The sequence below is a fragment of the Tachysurus vachellii genome, chromosome 5, assembly GCF_030014155.1.
Source record: "Tachysurus vachellii isolate PV-2020 chromosome 5, HZAU_Pvac_v1, whole genome shotgun sequence".
Taxonomy (NCBI): Eukaryota; Metazoa; Chordata; class Actinopteri; order Siluriformes; family Bagridae; genus Tachysurus; species Tachysurus vachellii.
Window position 1 is genome coordinate 26015371 of NC_083464.1, and position 16491 is coordinate 26031861.

Below are 16491 nucleotides of genomic sequence, written 5' to 3' on the forward strand. Positions count from 1 at the left end.
CCAGTACACTATACAATGCACCAGTACACTATACAATGCACCAGTACACTATACAATGCACCAGTACACAAGTACACTATACAATGCACCAGTACACTATACATTACACCAGTACACTATACAATGCACCAGTACACTATACAATGCACCAGTACACTATACAATGCACCAGTACACAAGTACACTATACAATGCACCAGTACACTATACAATACACCAGTACACTATACAATACACCAGTACACTATACAGTACACTATACAATACCCCAATACACCAGTACACTATACACAAAGCAGTGTCTGATTTTCACTCTCCTTCTCCAAGCCTTTCATACAACTCTGGACCAGTTACTCAAAAAATTAGCCAGGAAGATTGGACAGAAATTAGCCTTAAATATGAAAGGGTCCGTTCATGGGTCACTAGTAAAAAAATATCTGTCCGTCACGCTCTCGGAGATCTGACGTTCCACACCATATTTCAGCCTTCCACTGACCGCTTCTCCTCTTTTCTCCATCATTGTAGAAACGGCGTGAACGTGGAAGGAGCTACGCACAAACAAGTGGTGGATCTGATTCGAGCCGGAGAAAGGGAGCTCGTCCTCGCCGTACTTTCTGTCCCTCAGCCAGAGACGGACAGCCTGGATCCGGGAGATGACGGCTCGTCTCAGTCCTGCTACGACTACAGCGACAAGCAGGCCGTGCCCATCTCTGTGCCCACCTATAAACATGTGGAGCAGAATGGCGAGAAGTTTGTGGTGAGTACGTGCACTGGGTCAGTTTCACAGTGTGTATGGAGGTACAGAGGATATTATGGCGAATATATAATATGCATCATCATTGCCATGCTCTTGATAAGTGAATAAGAATATCATTGTATTTTTTCACCATGATAATATGGAATTGTAAGCAGAGATTGTGAGTTTCTCTCATGTTTTTGTAAATCAAGTGACATCATGAGGATTTTTCCACACAAACATTAGTAGGCAGTTTCTAAACTTTAACATTTCCACTTCAAATTTACTTGCATGGCTGAATAGACATTTTAACAAGCCTTTACTCCTCAGCTGTACAATCCAATAAAGTGCAATAAAAAGCAAAAGCCCTGAAATACCATGAATTATAAATGATCCAATCAATGATCCAATATAAAGATCAATAACAGATCACCAAGTAGCTCAGCTTCAAGTTGGACAGCTTCACAGTACTGCATCATTGAACAGAACACATTGTCATTTTTTATTCCTTACATTTATCTTGGTACACACTTCATGTATGAATATACAACACTAGCTCTTTCAGGTGTGTTGGTATTTTATTTCATTTTTTAAACCAAATACGACCGACTATGGCAGATTCAGACAGTGTAGCTAAAACGTTAATAAAAAAAATCTATAGTTTATTATTTTTGTATAACCACACAGTCAGGAGTCTGTCATTCTGCTTATAGCACAGTGAATTTCCAATGATTACAATAATTAATTTATAAATGTAGAGCACATCACACATTTTAATGCTGTGGAACATTCCTGAGAGTTGGGTTAAATGTTAGTTCCTGTTTTCAAAGTGCTGTGACTGTTATACAGTCCCTCAAGGATTTGACAGGTTTTTATATATATATATATATATATATATCTCGTCGCTGTCAGACGGAATCCTTGTATCTCCAAAACCGTTATTATTCAGGAAATTAAAAAAAACGCCGTACCTTATCTGCAGTGCACAGGGTTTACCGCGTTGCAGTGGATTGTCTTGTGCTAAATTCCTGTCCTCAGATGAGCACCAGAACTAGCGGGGAGATTTTTTTTTCTTTGAGCCCAGTGTTTTGAAGACATTTACCTCAGAAGACGTGTTGAGTCGTTGCAACTCTTCTTGAGGAGAAATATGCCGCGAAGCTCTCCCTTGGAGTGAGGAAGAGGTGGACAGTTGAAGTGTCCAATGGAGTTATGAGATTTGCGCTCAAGCTATTTTCAAGACTTTAGATTGGTTAATAACTTGTAAAAATAACAGACCCACGTGGGGACTGACCAATAACATCGATATGTGAAAAAATATGAAATTTACCAAATTTGGACATACGAGGTTTCCGCCCGACAGCGACGAGATATATATATATATATATATATATATATATATATATATATATATATATATATATATATATATATATATCTTTGTGATTGTTGCAGTCAAAAATGCCTGAAGTTATTTGCTACAAGTTATTTGTCCGTTTCTTGAATTGGTGAAATCATAAGCACAGGATTCTTCTCTTAAACTCCTACCAGCGAAGACATACAGTATGTAATGACGTTCTGTGATCGTAGCGCTCATGTTCGACGCATGTTTATGGAAGAAGGCTTTAACTGATTGTGTATTACAATGATGTCACACGATTCGTCTCATCCCAAATCTGCAGACAAACGTTTGGAAAATGATGTACTCTGAAACGCAAACGCAAAACAAACCCTCTATTATCAGACTGACCGAGCAAGCTATTGATATCCTGAAATCATATGTTACTATTTGTTGTTTTAATATTTAAACCTGTTTATAAAAAAACAACATTCAATTGGAATTCGGTTGTTTTTGATGGATACATTGCATTTGGCAATATAAGTCCCTATAAATCCCAGTGTTGACATAAAAATAAATGTACGTGCTCAAATGTATTTAATTCCCTTAAACCCCAAGCTCTTTTTCTCTGTGTCTGTGGTTGCTTTAGGTGTATAATGTATACATGGCTGGCAGACAACTCTGCTCCAAACGCTACAGGGAGTTCGCCATCCTGCATCAAAACCTTAAAAGGGAGTTTACCACTTTTACTTTCCCCAAGCTGCCTGGGAAATGGCCTTTCTCTTTGTCTGAGCAGCAGCTCGACGCCCGAAGGAGGGGACTGGAGGAATACCTAGAACGAGGTAACTTAATATTAGATATTTATCTTACTTTCAGAAAAAAAAAGGTACTGTACCTGTTCTTGTTGCTGTTGTGGTATTCTTAAGAGTACACTTTTTTTTTAACCTATAGCTTTTTGGAACTAATTATTGTCCATGTATATGTCTTAACTGTTCAATACACCAAATCCACATTTCAAGGTGAATATGATGTATATTCATTTTCTAAATGGTAACTATATTACCCCAGAGACAAGGAAATACCCAGCTTAGTGCTAGTTTTTCAGAGCATGCGAGAGCACTTTCTTACAGTAGGTGAAACATGGTGGTGGTAGCCTCATGTGTTGTGTCAGTGCTCATCAAGTGTACCGTAATATACTGTTCATATCTGGCAGAAGAAACATTTACAGGGAATAAATAGATGCTTTATATAGATAGTATAATGGTTCTGTTTCTGTTTATGGTACAGGCAGTATTTAACTTTAAACAATATTACAAATGAATATTAGCATCAAAAAACTTTTTTGCGACAGTTTGTACATGAGCATGGACAAAGGAACACATTTTCTTGATATCACACCATGCTCTGTTATGTTCAGTGTGAAGCAGAGAAGATCAGGATCCTCTCTCAGAGGATTTTTGAGGTGATTTTTTTTTCTTTTTTTTTATAGCTCTACACTTCCATTCTCTCTTATGCTTTCTCTTTTCACAGTGTGTTCTGTGCGCGTGATTGGTGAGAGCGATATAATGCAGGAATTCTTGTCTGAATCAGACGAGGTAAGTCAAATAAAACACAGCACATGGTTATGACCGCCTGCAGCTGAACAGCATCATGTAGGCTTTTCATTCTAGTTGTTTTTTTTTTTGTTTGGTTTTTCAAAATGAGTACCCAGATACTTTTTCTCCTTTAAAGAAAAAAAGACATGTTTTGAACACAGTTTGGAACACCATGAATTATTTTCTGGACCAAATATGGCTTATTCCAAGCTGAGTACAGGAGGCATTCAAAATTGCAGTGACTGTGTAAAGAGGCATAAGTCAGAACGCCAAGCAAGAAGTGAAGAGTAACTCTGAAAGAGCTGTAGAAATCATCAAATGGGAAAAGTTGCTCTGAGGCAGAAAAAACAAAACAAACAAAAACATTGCCCAGACACTATTTACACCATTATTCTAAAAAAGGAAAAAACATATAATTTACTTTTAAATGTGGCATTTAGGATGGCACGGTGGCTTAGTGGTTAGCACGTTCGACCTCACACCTCCAGGGTCGGGGTTCGATTCCGCCTTGTGTGTGTGGAGTTTGCATGTTCTCCCCGTGCCTCGGGGGTTTCCTCTGGGTACTCCGGTTTCCTCCCCCGGTCCAAAGACATGCATGGTAGGTTGATTGGCATCTCTGGAAAATTGTCCGTAGTGTGTGATTGCGTGAGTGAATGAGAGTGTGTGTGTGTGCCCTGCGATGGGTTGGCACTCCGTCCAGGGTGTATCCTGCCTTGATGCCCGATGACGCCTGAGATAGGCACAGGCTCCCCGTGACCCGAGGTAGTTCGGATAAGCGGTAGAAAATGAGTGAATGAATGCGGCATTTACCCTAAAATCTTCACATTTTAACAAATCCTAGATTCACTATATTCACATTTCCAAGTGAAAGATGTGTATTGACCGTACAAAGGGTAAAGGCTAACACCCCAGCGACAAGGAAAGGCACAGCTTAGTAATCATTTTCGTGCATGAGTGTGAAAACACCATCCCTGTAGTGAAACACAGTTGTGGTAGCATCATGCTGTGCCAAAGCTTTCCATCAGCAGGGACTGAGAAACTGGTCAGCAGTAAGAGCAAAGTAGATTGAATCATATAGCTCAAAACCTTATTCAGATTGGGGAGAGATTGTTCATGTCCAGTCCAGACAGGTTCTAGTCCAATCTATCCAATAAGCATGTGCAACAAAATGTGGAATAGATCAAGAAGGAGTGAAAACATATTCAAGGCCCAGTTTAAGATTCCTTCCTCAAATGCTCTAATTCTAATAGGTCAGCAGAATGCTGCTACATCTGATGATTTGCTGGTTTATTGTATGGCCTGTAGAAGTGTTTTACAAGTACAGAAATGCATGTTTGATCCTCATGTGTTTGTTTTGATGAAATATGATTTGCATTTGTGCTTCTAATGCTGCACATGAACTATGTTGTGGAAGGTTCTTGTGTTTACTAATTATGTAGCTTTGTAGAACAGTCAAGCCAACATTCTGTTTTCCTATTTAAGCTTAGACAAGAATTTATAAAATTTAATGCGGCCTAGAGCTTTCGAGCCACATGCACCAAATTCGGATATGTTGTAGACCCCTGAAGTTTGTTGCTATTACTTTTCTAAGCGATCCGAGTACCGGTACTTCCGGTACCGGGTCTCAAAGTGGCATTTTTTTCCATTATAAAATTTGGAGGTTTATAACTCGGCAAGCTTTCGAACTACCTACACCAAACTCGGCCAGCTCCTTTAGGGTGATAGGGTAAACTAAAACTGTTTTACAACATAGACATGTGACATATCAAAACACTCAGAACAATGAGGGGAACTGCCTCACGTGTATTCTGATGACGTCACACGCTCGTCTCCACTTGTCTCTAAATGTTTTGGCACCCTACTGTATCTTTCTGTCCACTTGCCTCATGAACCAACAGCACTGATTTCTCCCTTTCTCTCTCTCAGAACTATAATGGAGTCTCTGACGTGGAGTTGAGAATAGCCATGCCAGATAAAACCACAGTAACCGTCCGAGTTCGAAAGAACTGTACTACAGACCAGGTGTACCAGGTACTGCATACAGCAGCACAAAACTGCCATGTAAATCAAAGCAGAAATCTAATTGCATTCTCACTTTTTTTTTTAGCTTTTTTTTTTTTTTTTTACCTGAAACATATCAGGCTTTAACAATCAAAAAGACAATTCTGTACCATTGTGTATAATTCATCCCAGTTTTTTATCCCAATCTGCTTATGCTTTGCTTATCAGAGTAAAGTGTATTGACTTTACTGGTGTATCCACTTGGTTGGGCAGTCAGTAGTTTTAGTTGTTAAAACTGTTGTAGTATACCAAGCTTATTAAAAATGACTTTACATGCCCCTTACAGAATCTGCAAAGTGCTCATAATTTAAAAAAATTATAATAATGAGTGTTCATTAAAAAAAAAGGTTTAAAAAAAAGTGACATGACATACAGCTAAGTACGGTGACCCATACTCAGAATTTGTTCTCTGCATTTAACCCATCCAAAGTGCACACACACAGCAGTGAACACACACACACCATGAACACACACCCGGAGCAGTGGGCAGCCATTTATGCTGTGGCACCCGGGGAGCATATGGGAGAGGTTCGGTGCCTTGCTCAAGGGCACCTCAGTCGTGGTATTGCCGGCCCGAGACTCGAACTCACAACCTTAAGGTTAGGAGTCAAACTCTCTAACCATTAGGCCACGACTTCCCCCAATTGCACCTATTCCACAAGACACAATAATTGAATTTTTACAAATGAACAAATTCAGAATTTAGAGTTGTTTTGTGAGAGTCAACGTTTTGTCCTGAGCAGTTAAACTGCCCACTGTGGCAGTGGTGGCTGAAGTGGTAGCTGAAGGCTCTGAGTTGTCGATCAGAGGACTGGAGTTCAAATCCCAGCACTGCCAAGCTGCCACTGTTGGGCCCTTGAGCAAGGCCCTTAACCCTCACTGATCTAGGGGTGCTGTATCATGACCCCAACCTCCTAAGTGTGCTGTAATGCATATGTGGGGAAAAAAAAAATTAAGGCCTCATCGTTCTTCAAAAAAAAAAAAAAGAACCGTCAGCTCCTGTGCATTATTTCCAACATCTCTTATGAGATTCATCTTCTATCACTAAGGACAGCTGAGAGACTCAAACAAAAAATTCTGAAAGCTGTAAAACTAAAGTTCATCGATTCTCAAGAAGGCAACACGATACATTTAGAGTCTGGGGAGGATGATCAATGTATATTGTTATTAGTTCTGGGAAACATGTAAATACCTTATGTAGCATCTGAAAGGCAGTACTAAATGAAAATCTTTACAGAAAATATTAAGAATTTTCATGCTGTTCAAAGGTTTACACCCCCCTCGGCTCTTATTGTATCGTGTTGCTGTCTTGAACATCAGTGAATGTTTGCAGCTTTTGTAACAGTTGTGTTCGAGTCTCCCAGCTGTCCTTAGTGTGAAGAGATGGATCTTTTGGAACATCCACTTTTGAACTAGTTAATTTTTTGTGCTTTGTGGACTATAGGTAGTAGCCTATTCAGGGCAGGACTAAATAAATAATAATAATAATAATAATAATAATAATAATAATAATAATTAAAAAAAATCCTCATCTTATTAAAAGTTTTATTAAAAATTATAATATAAAATTACTTACATTTATATGGTTAAAAATGACACACTAGATGCTTAAATATGATTCCCAAGTCCTCAGACAAATGTGAATATGAATACACTGCACCAGTGAAGTGACAAATGTAAAGTTATTATCTCTCATATCGATTAGTTTAACATGACATTCCTACCATATTTTGTTTGAGAGCTGACTTTAGACATATCTGCCACAGAGGCTTATTTCATCCCCATTCTATTAAAACCCATCCCAAGTAATCATCCAAACAATTCATGTCATTGAAAACATGCCTTACATAAACAGAAATCATGAACGTTATTATTTTTACTATTATTTGTGCTCCATATAGAAGGCCTGGTGTTTAATTGGTCTGATCTGAATAAAAGCAGAACTTAATATTACATTTTATAAGCCAACCAATACATAGGTATACACTGTGGGTGTGTTCACGTGGATCAGCGTGAGTGCAACGTGACCCCGTGAATCACCCGGCACTTCCCACTATATATTTAACCTTGTATCCTTGTATTTTTTTCATGTATTTTTATCTCACTGATTCTCAGTCTCAGTTTTATCTCACTTTTTTTTCCGTCTCACACGAATCCTCTCTGTGTCTCAGGCCGTGGTGATGAAGGTCGGGATGGACAGTATTACCGCCAGTTATTTTGCTCTCTTTGAAGTCATTAATCACTCATTCGGTAAGTGCGACTCGTTAAGACTTCAGATCGATCAGACATTCGGTGTTAATTGTTCTGCCGCCGATTTTCACCGATTATCAGATCACCACCTCAGAAACGTTCCTAATTAATCAGCCAGATAACTCGGGACTTTGTAGAGTGCTTATGTGGCTGAACACAATTTTATGGTATCACATTTTGTACCAAAGGACAAGGTCCTGTATCGTGTAAATATGTGTAAAGTGGCAATAAAGCGGCTGCACACGTAACTTGCTCGTATAGTGTTTCATTATCAGTGAACCCTAGTGGCCGGGCTTTTAACAATGAGTGCCAACAAGGTCATGGCCGGTTCATTGACTGCTTTTTTGTTTACAATAAATTTGAATTGCAGTCTGAATATCAGACAACATTGTATCGCTCTCAATGTTTATATATAAATATACCATTGTTCAATAAATATAATGACACTGATCAGATCAGTCCTTGTGATTGTGACAGTCCTTGGCATGCAGAGTTATCACACCGGATGCAGCGGAACAGGCTGCACAGGCAGATGGTTTAGTTTTCACAGTTTCAATGTTGAAATCAAAATAACTGTATTGGCAAAGGAATTGTTAATCAAACGTCTCTTGCCTTGAAAATACTACACTATTACTAAATTGAAATTGCCTTGAAAATACTAAATATTACACGAAATGCTACTAAATACTAAACAAAATGCAAGTTACCTTACAGTTAATCATACAGTATATCAATTAATACACAGTCTCCTCTGACACTTTTGGAACATCAAGGCCAATTCATTTGTTTTCACTGTAGACTAAAGACTGAGACAAAAATTTCAGAATTTCAGTATTTATTTCCAGGGGGCATGGTGGCTTAGTGGTTAGCACGTTTGCCTCACACCTCCAGGGTTGGGGGTTCAATTCCCGCCTCCACCTTGTGTGTGTGGAGTTTGCATGTTCTCCCCGTGCCTCGGGGGTTTTCTCCGGGTACTCCGGTTTCCTCCCCCCGTCCAAAGACAGGCATGGTAGGTTGATTGGCAACTGCATCTCTGGAAAATTGTCCGTAGTGTGTGATTGCGTGAGTGAATGAGAGTGTGTGTGTGCCCTGCGATGTGTTGGCACTCCGTCCAGGGTGTATCCTGCCTTGATGCCCGATGACGCCTGAGATAGGCACAGGCTCCCCGTGACCCGAGATAGATCGGATAAGCGGTAGAAAATGAGAGTATTTATTTCCTGGTATTTACATGTGTTAAACCACATTAGAACCTTGCACCTTTTATATCAAGCCACATTCTAACGTCGGTGTGTCCCGTGTGCACCAATAAATAACTGAACATCTATTATTGGTTTTAGCCTTCAGTGTCATCGATGAAGTGTGAAAAACATGTGTGACTGCATTGAAAATTGATTAAGCCAACATGTAGAACAGAAAGCTGTCTAGGGGGAACAGGAAGCCATTTTGAAACAGGAAATCAAAACGATTGCACAAAGATTGAGATTAGCTTTTGCAACGATTTGGAATGTCCCAAAAAAAAAAAAAAAAAAAAGAGGAAAACCACTATTGTACTAACAAACATATATTAAGTATTATGAGTATGTATGCATAGTATTAATATTGAATTAATATGAGGTTGACAAATGAACTTTTGCAATGATTAGTTCTGATCTCAAGCACTTTATGTGCCATAATGATGCTTTATCAGTGTTGGAGGCTTGGCTACTATAAACCTGTACTTGACTGCAAATTTCTTGGCTAAAATGTGCGGACATGCTAAGTTATAGGACGCATAGGAAAGACATGATGTCTAATACATTAGGAATATTACACCAAACTACAAGGCAGAAAGGGGTTTGAAATCTGCTGTATCAGGGAAGTGGTGTAACATCTCGATTTGCTCCTGTGTTTTTCCCCCTCAGTGCGGAAGTTGGCTCCGAACGAGTTCCCACATAAGCTTTACGTGCAGAACTACACATCGGCCGTTCCGGGCACCTGTCTCACTCTGCGCAAGTGGCTCTTCACTACCGAGGAGGAGATCCTGCTGAACGACAATGAGCTCGCCATCAGCTACTGCTTTCACCAGGTAGGTGTAGGTATGTGTCTAGTTGAATGTCTCTACGAGGCTTTTTGTTGTATTGCGTATGCTTGAGACTCTTTCTTTCTTAGGCATTGGATGATGTGAAGAGGGGGTTTATTAAAGCAGAGGAGAAATCATACCAGCTCCAGAAACTGGCTGAACAGAGAAAGGTTTCTATGGTGAGTCTCAACAACTGTGTGTGTGTGTGTGTGTGTGTGTGTGTGTGTGTGTGTGTGTGTGTGTGTGTGTGTGTGTGTGTGTGTGTGTTTTAGGGTAAAATAAGTGCACAATCTTACTTCCCATAGCATGTAGCAAATGCTGCAGAGAATGTCATGCAAGACATTTATTGGTAACTTGCAAGCTGTACATAAGATGAAAAACAATAAGAATGATTTTAGGTGGAAAAAAGGATAAGAAAAACTGCATAAGTGTGAACACCTTTAAGCTAATACTTTTAAAAGTTTACATTTTATCTCAGCATTTACACTTTTTCAGGGTAAAAGCCAGTCAATAAATAATGATGCTGCCACCACCGTGCTACAATACGGGGACTCTTTTAATGTTGTGCTGTGTTTTTTGGGTAAAACTTTGGTGTCATCAGACCATAACATGGTTTTAGGAGATTGAATGTAATTTTTTTGCAAACTTTAGCCAGACTTGAGTGTTTTTTTTTTTTTGGATAAAAAAATGCTTTCGCATTGATACACTCCTCGTTAGCCCAGAAATATAAAGAGTCCTGGAGAAACAAACAGTACATTTAATGTTGCTATAATCTTTTTAGCTTTTTAGACCAATGTCAGGTAGATGTCCTGTTCTTAGTAATGTCACTGTTGTGCCATATTTTTTTTCTCTACGTGAACTCACTCTCACTCATCTTCTACCGCTTATCCGAACTTCCTCGGGTCACGGGGAGCCTGTGCTCAGGCTGTATCTCAGGCTTCATCGGGCATCAAGACAGGATACACCCTGGACGGAGTGCCAACCCATCGCAGGGCACACACACACTGTCATTCACTCACGCAATCACACACTACGGACAATTTTCCAGAGATGCCAATCAACCTACCATGCATGTCTTTGGACCGGGGGAGGAAACCGGAGTACCCGGAGGAAACCCCCGAGGCACGGGGAGAACATGCAAACTCCACACACACAAGGCGGAGGCGGGAATCGAACCCCCCCGCGTGAACCAATTATTAAGAGCAAATTAGAAAAACAAAAAAAACTTTACTGGTTTTGCAGCTAAGGCAAGGAAAAAGAAAACGCTCCAGGCAGAAAAGCGTAGTCACTGTAGGAGAAAAGAAGCAGGAAAAGAAAGGCACATTTGTTTTCTGGAAGCAGCTTGTTTTGACTTCATCTCATTTAATGTGGACTTTTGAATTCATGAACCTCGCTCATTGTGAGCCAGTAAATGTTATATGTGGACCTTTCATACTTGCTTATTTTTTAATATGAGATATTTTGTATGTGCCAATTTTTACACCGTACTGACCTACAATTATCTACAAGTAAGTCAGCATGTTTCACTATATCAGTAAACAGTTTATTTTGCTCAACCTGACTGCAGCTGTATCACGTTTCCAAATCCGAACACTTGCGTCGATATCTTAGAGCCGTCTCCTCTACTGACATATGCTCACGTGCTGTGGTCTCTGTGGAAATATTCTGCGTTTGCTTTCTGCCTGTAGGATTCGCTTGTTAGCACCGCGGGCACCTCAGTGTTATGTTACAGTTTAGAAAACAGTAACTTAAACTTGAAACAGATCCATTCCATTTTTACCAAAATCTAAGTACTCCTAGATTAAAGCGCTAGGACTAAAGGTACATTTTTTTCACAGCACAAAATATTTGAAAGTATTATCTAGCTGCTTTTTTAGACAAAGACCATCCTATAGTTCTCTTTGCTGCATTACAGATTAAAAGACCCATGACATTTTAAAAAAAGAAGGTAGGAATAGGTTTCCTAGCTAGCTTGCTTTTTGGTATAAGCACTAAAATAATTGTGTGGGTGTGTGTGCAACTCACACACACCCTGTAAGAACTACAGAAAATGGATGGATGGATATTTCTATTTATTCATTATCCATGATGATAAATTTCTATATAATCATAGTGGTGAAGAAGAAATCTCAATCTCTCTTGCTCTCTCTCTTGCTCTCTCTCTCTCTCTCTCTCTCTCTCTCGCTCTGTGTCTCTCTCTCTCTCTCTCTCTCTCTCTCTCTCTCTCTCTCTCTCTCTCTCTCTCTCTCTGTCCATGTCTGTAGTACCTGAGTATGGTGAGGTCATGTGACGGCTACAACGAGATCATCTTTCCTCACTGCGCTTGTGACTCACGCCGCAAGGGCCACGTTATCACAGCCATCAGCATCCGACACTTCAAACTGCACGCCTGCACTGAAGAGGGCACTCTAGAGGTGAGGGTGAGCAAGTACAACCAGACTTTTAATCCACTAATAACAAACTACTTCATATTTTCTAGGAAATAATTTGTTCATTTCCATGAATATTAATTTTCCTAAATTGTATTCATTAATTCATTTTGGTTTTGTGTATGTGTTTATTTCTTTTTTTAAAATACATTTATATAAAGTGTATGTATATATATATAGGGTATTATGAATTAAAAAAATATGTATATAGTCTTATAGAATACTTTACCATATTAAAATGACATGTTTTGTATCCATTTATATGGAATGTTTTCCACCATTAAAGTGAAGTTCTTTTTTTGAGAGACTATAAAAAGTGATAAAGTATTAGAACGAGCGTTAATATAAACCTGAGGCCAGAATTACTGATCGATCAGAATTATTTTAATGTAATTATGTAATTATTAACGTTTTTAATGTTTTTAAACAAAAAGAGTCAAAATAAAAAGTCAGATTAAACAAAAAGAGTCAAAATAAAAAGTCAGATTAAAAAAAGAGTCAAAATAGAGTCAGATTAAATTAACATATATATATATATATATTTAATTTAATAACATTTAATAATGCTTTAATGAATATATATATATATATATATATATATATATATATATATATATAGATATATATATATATATATATATATATATATATATATATATGAATTAAAATAAAAATGTGTGAACCATTCTTTATTTTATGTATTTATTTTTTTTGTGCTTTTCTTCATCTGACCCACGCCCAGAATCAGGTGATCGCTTTCGAGTGGGGCGAGATGCAGCGGTGGGACACTGACGAGGAGGGGATGGCTTTCTGCTTTGAGTATGCGCGAGGCGAAAAGAAGCCACGCTGGGTGAAAATCTTCACTCCATATGTGAGTGTTATACAATCTGTCACTTCTCTCACACACCCACTAATGTGTGTGTGTGTGTGTGTGTGGTGTCTTTTTTTTAGTGTTAACAGCTTCTCTCCTCCTCAGTTCAACTACATGCACGAGTGCTTCGAGCGGGTCTTCTGCGAACTCAAATGGAGGAAAGAGGTACGTTGCGACACTTTCCACAACGTTACTGTTTGCACTGGTGCTGAGTGCATGTTAATAAGCGGTGCTGTGTTTTCAGGTTGAAGAGGAAGCGACAGATAAAGACAATAAGAACTGTAGCAAAGATGGTATGTGTAGTAAGGTAAGGCTCAGCCTGCCTTTTTATTTCTTATCACGTTTTTCTTGTGTATATTTTTTCACCATGACTCTACTGTGTGAAAGATCCTGTGTGCTGCCCAGCTTGATGGTTTGGTTGCCTGGAAGCCTTCCACCTGGAAATATGCACTTAGAATTGCACTTAATCAGAATTGCATTAAGTTACAGACTTAGAATTATGTCAGCCTTAAACTCTTTTTTTTAATACCTAAAAATAAAAACATGCTAAACACATGAAATAAACAGGAAGTAGAGCTAGTTTTGTGTTTCAGGAAAAGGTAGGGGTTCATCTGTCGATTGAAGGGACAAGAGACTGAACAAGCACTTGAGCAGCCTCTGTGGATAAAAATGGACGAATCTTCTGATGCTGTTGAGAAGAAACCGACATTAGCATGTCACATTAGCAATATCCAAAGAAAAGTACAGTTGATTGCCCATGGGTACCCCAAGGTTCTATATCTAGGGATATTGCGAGATCCTGAGCGGGGATGTATTACCTGGGAAATTAAGTGTAATAAAGCATCTCACTTCTTCTGTGTCCAACAACTTTCCCCTGCCACTCATGGTACACGTGTTTGTGGGAATTAGTGATCAGCTAAAATGTTACTATTACTTCTATTACTATTACTGAGCAAGTGCCGAAGCACGTATGAACTGTGTACACATTCATGGAATGCCACAAAACACAAACAGGTCCAGTGCAGCGACCTCATTCCACCTCCTACAGGGATCTCTGGGATTTTGTGCTAGGCTGTCAGGTCCACACGACAACTTACACATTACCAATTTGTATGTGAATCATGTACCGTTTCTGACTAAACTGCCAGTGTGAAAAACCCCTAAGAGGACCAAACCTGTTCCAGCAGAATAAACCTGTTTAGGTTCTATTTCAATATCGGATAGGTTCATTTGCAGGTTATAAGGATAGTCCTGTTCCACCTAGTGGCAGAGGCATAAAATTACAACATGTGTTTTTAAGCCATTGATTAGATTATAGATTTAGTGATTAAAAGATTACAATTTTTTGATGTATCATACACTTATTTATGATTAAGTAAAAGATAGTAAATGGTGTCTTTATAGTTACACATTTAATAATGCTTTAATGAATCCCTGTGAGGAAAAGTCTACTCCTCTATCGCAGGCCTTCTGCATTCACTGGGTCTAATGAGAGGACCAGGCTTGTGCATCACACTGCAGCGTTGCACTTCCACACAAATTAAACTAGCATCCCATAAACAAGCGCTAGCAAATGATTGGGTGTGTCAGTGTAGTCAGGTGAAGTGCATTATGTTTAAACAAAGCTACTCAACAAATAAAAAAAAAAAAACATTTCCGTCACTAGAATGTTTTTGGGTTGTTGGTCAAGCCTTCGCAAGATATCTCAAGAAGGAGTGGTTGAATGTTAGATAAGATAAGATCCCGAATCCAGAAAAAATCTATTTTGCCAGAGACTGCGAGTACACAAGAAAAATAAATAAATAAATAAATAAATTAAATACGCGATATATATAAAATGTACAAAAGTGGTGCTTGAGAATTACACACAATTGCACATAATGTTAGCGCACATATTGTAAATATTGTAGATCGAAATAGTGCTCATAATAATACAGTGATACAGTCAGTGGTCATTGTGTTAGCTCTGTTTCTTACTGTAAGGGAAGGAGTAATGGAGTTTGATGGCCACTGATAGGTGGACTCGGTCTGCGGCTGAATGTGCTCTGGTAGGATTCCCGGTTTCGCAAACAGGGGGTTTGACTGAGGAGTTTCCTCAGCAATCTTCTCAGACACCTCAACCAGAGGCTCAAGAGACTCTGAGCTTTCTGTACAGCTTGTCATCTATGTGGACACTCAGATACTTACAATTGTCCACAATGTCCACCTCAGTGCCCATCATGCAGTTTGGGTTAGGGGAGTCCTCTGCTTTCTAAAATCCACCACCAGTGCTTTCATCTTTGTGATGTTGAGTTGCAGGTGATTATATATGCACCGTTACACCAGACTCCTGTACTGTGCCTCTTGACCTCTCCTAATACAGCCTACGATGTCATCTGAAAACTTGTGCAGAAGGCAGGACTGTGAGCAGCGTCTGAAGTCCGATGTGTAGAGTATGAATAGAAAGGGTCTGTTCATGACGAAGTGATTAGAATTGGAATTGATCCAAACAGGCTCAAGGTCACCGCAAGGTCAAATGTCTGAAATACTGTAGCTCGCTTCACATTGGAAATATATTTTAAACCTATATAGAGTATAAGATTACTTAGATAAGTTAGAGTACAGATTACTTAGATAAATTGCAGACCATTTAGTGTCTCTCACTTTGTCAGTCAGAGTTTAATACAAGATACAAAGGGGGGGGGGGGGTGAGAGAGAGTGTGTGTCTGTAAGAGACTGTGTGTGTGTGAGTGAGATTGAGTGTGTGTGCGCGTCTGTAAGAGACTGTTTGTGTGTGAGAGAGAGTGAGTGTGTGTCTGTAAGAGACTGTGTGTGCACGCATGTGAGAGAGAGAGTGTGCAGGTGTGTTTGTGAAAGAGAGTGTGTGTGTTTTGACATATGGATGTTGCGATTGTCATGTAAAAATGAGAGGTTTTAATAGGGATGCACTCATCTGATGCAGAACTGGTATCTGACAAATATTGCCCTTTAACTCATTAACTCATTTTCAGTGATTTATTATGCTGTTTTATATATATATATATATACGTATATATATATGTGTGTGTATATATATATATATGATTTATATATATATATATATATAAAGCATTATAAGCTTGTAATGTTCATTTTCAAATTTCCTCTGTTCAAACAGTTCAGCAAGAGTTCAGCT

General features: G+C 38.9%; 1 protein-coding gene across 4 annotated transcripts in view; it reads left to right on the plus strand.

Moving 5' to 3' along the window:
• LOC132846195 (sorting nexin-27-like) overlaps positions 1 to 16491 on the plus strand; it is a 31024-nt gene that overhangs the window by 10850 nt on the left and 3683 nt on the right. Inside the window, exons 2-12 of one of the 4 annotated variants that reach the window (XM_060870804.1) lie at positions 526 to 757; positions 2722 to 2914; positions 3603 to 3667; positions 5594 to 5698; positions 7900 to 7978; positions 9880 to 10043; positions 10127 to 10216; positions 12302 to 12450; positions 13196 to 13337; positions 13443 to 13502; positions 13582 to 13644. In XM_060870804.1, the coding sequence (XP_060726787.1) occupies positions 526 to 757; positions 2722 to 2914; positions 3603 to 3667; positions 5594 to 5698; positions 7900 to 7978; positions 9880 to 10043; positions 10127 to 10216; positions 12302 to 12450; positions 13196 to 13337; positions 13443 to 13502; positions 13582 to 13644 (1342 nt within the window). Of the gene's footprint in view, positions 1 to 525; positions 758 to 2721; positions 2915 to 3602; positions 3668 to 5593; positions 5699 to 7899; positions 7979 to 9879; positions 10044 to 10126; positions 10217 to 12301; positions 12458 to 13195; positions 13338 to 13442; positions 13503 to 13581; positions 13645 to 16491 lie in introns of all 4 variants that reach the window. The other 3 variants (XM_060870803.1, XM_060870802.1, XM_060870805.1) reach the window with 3 other exon arrangements.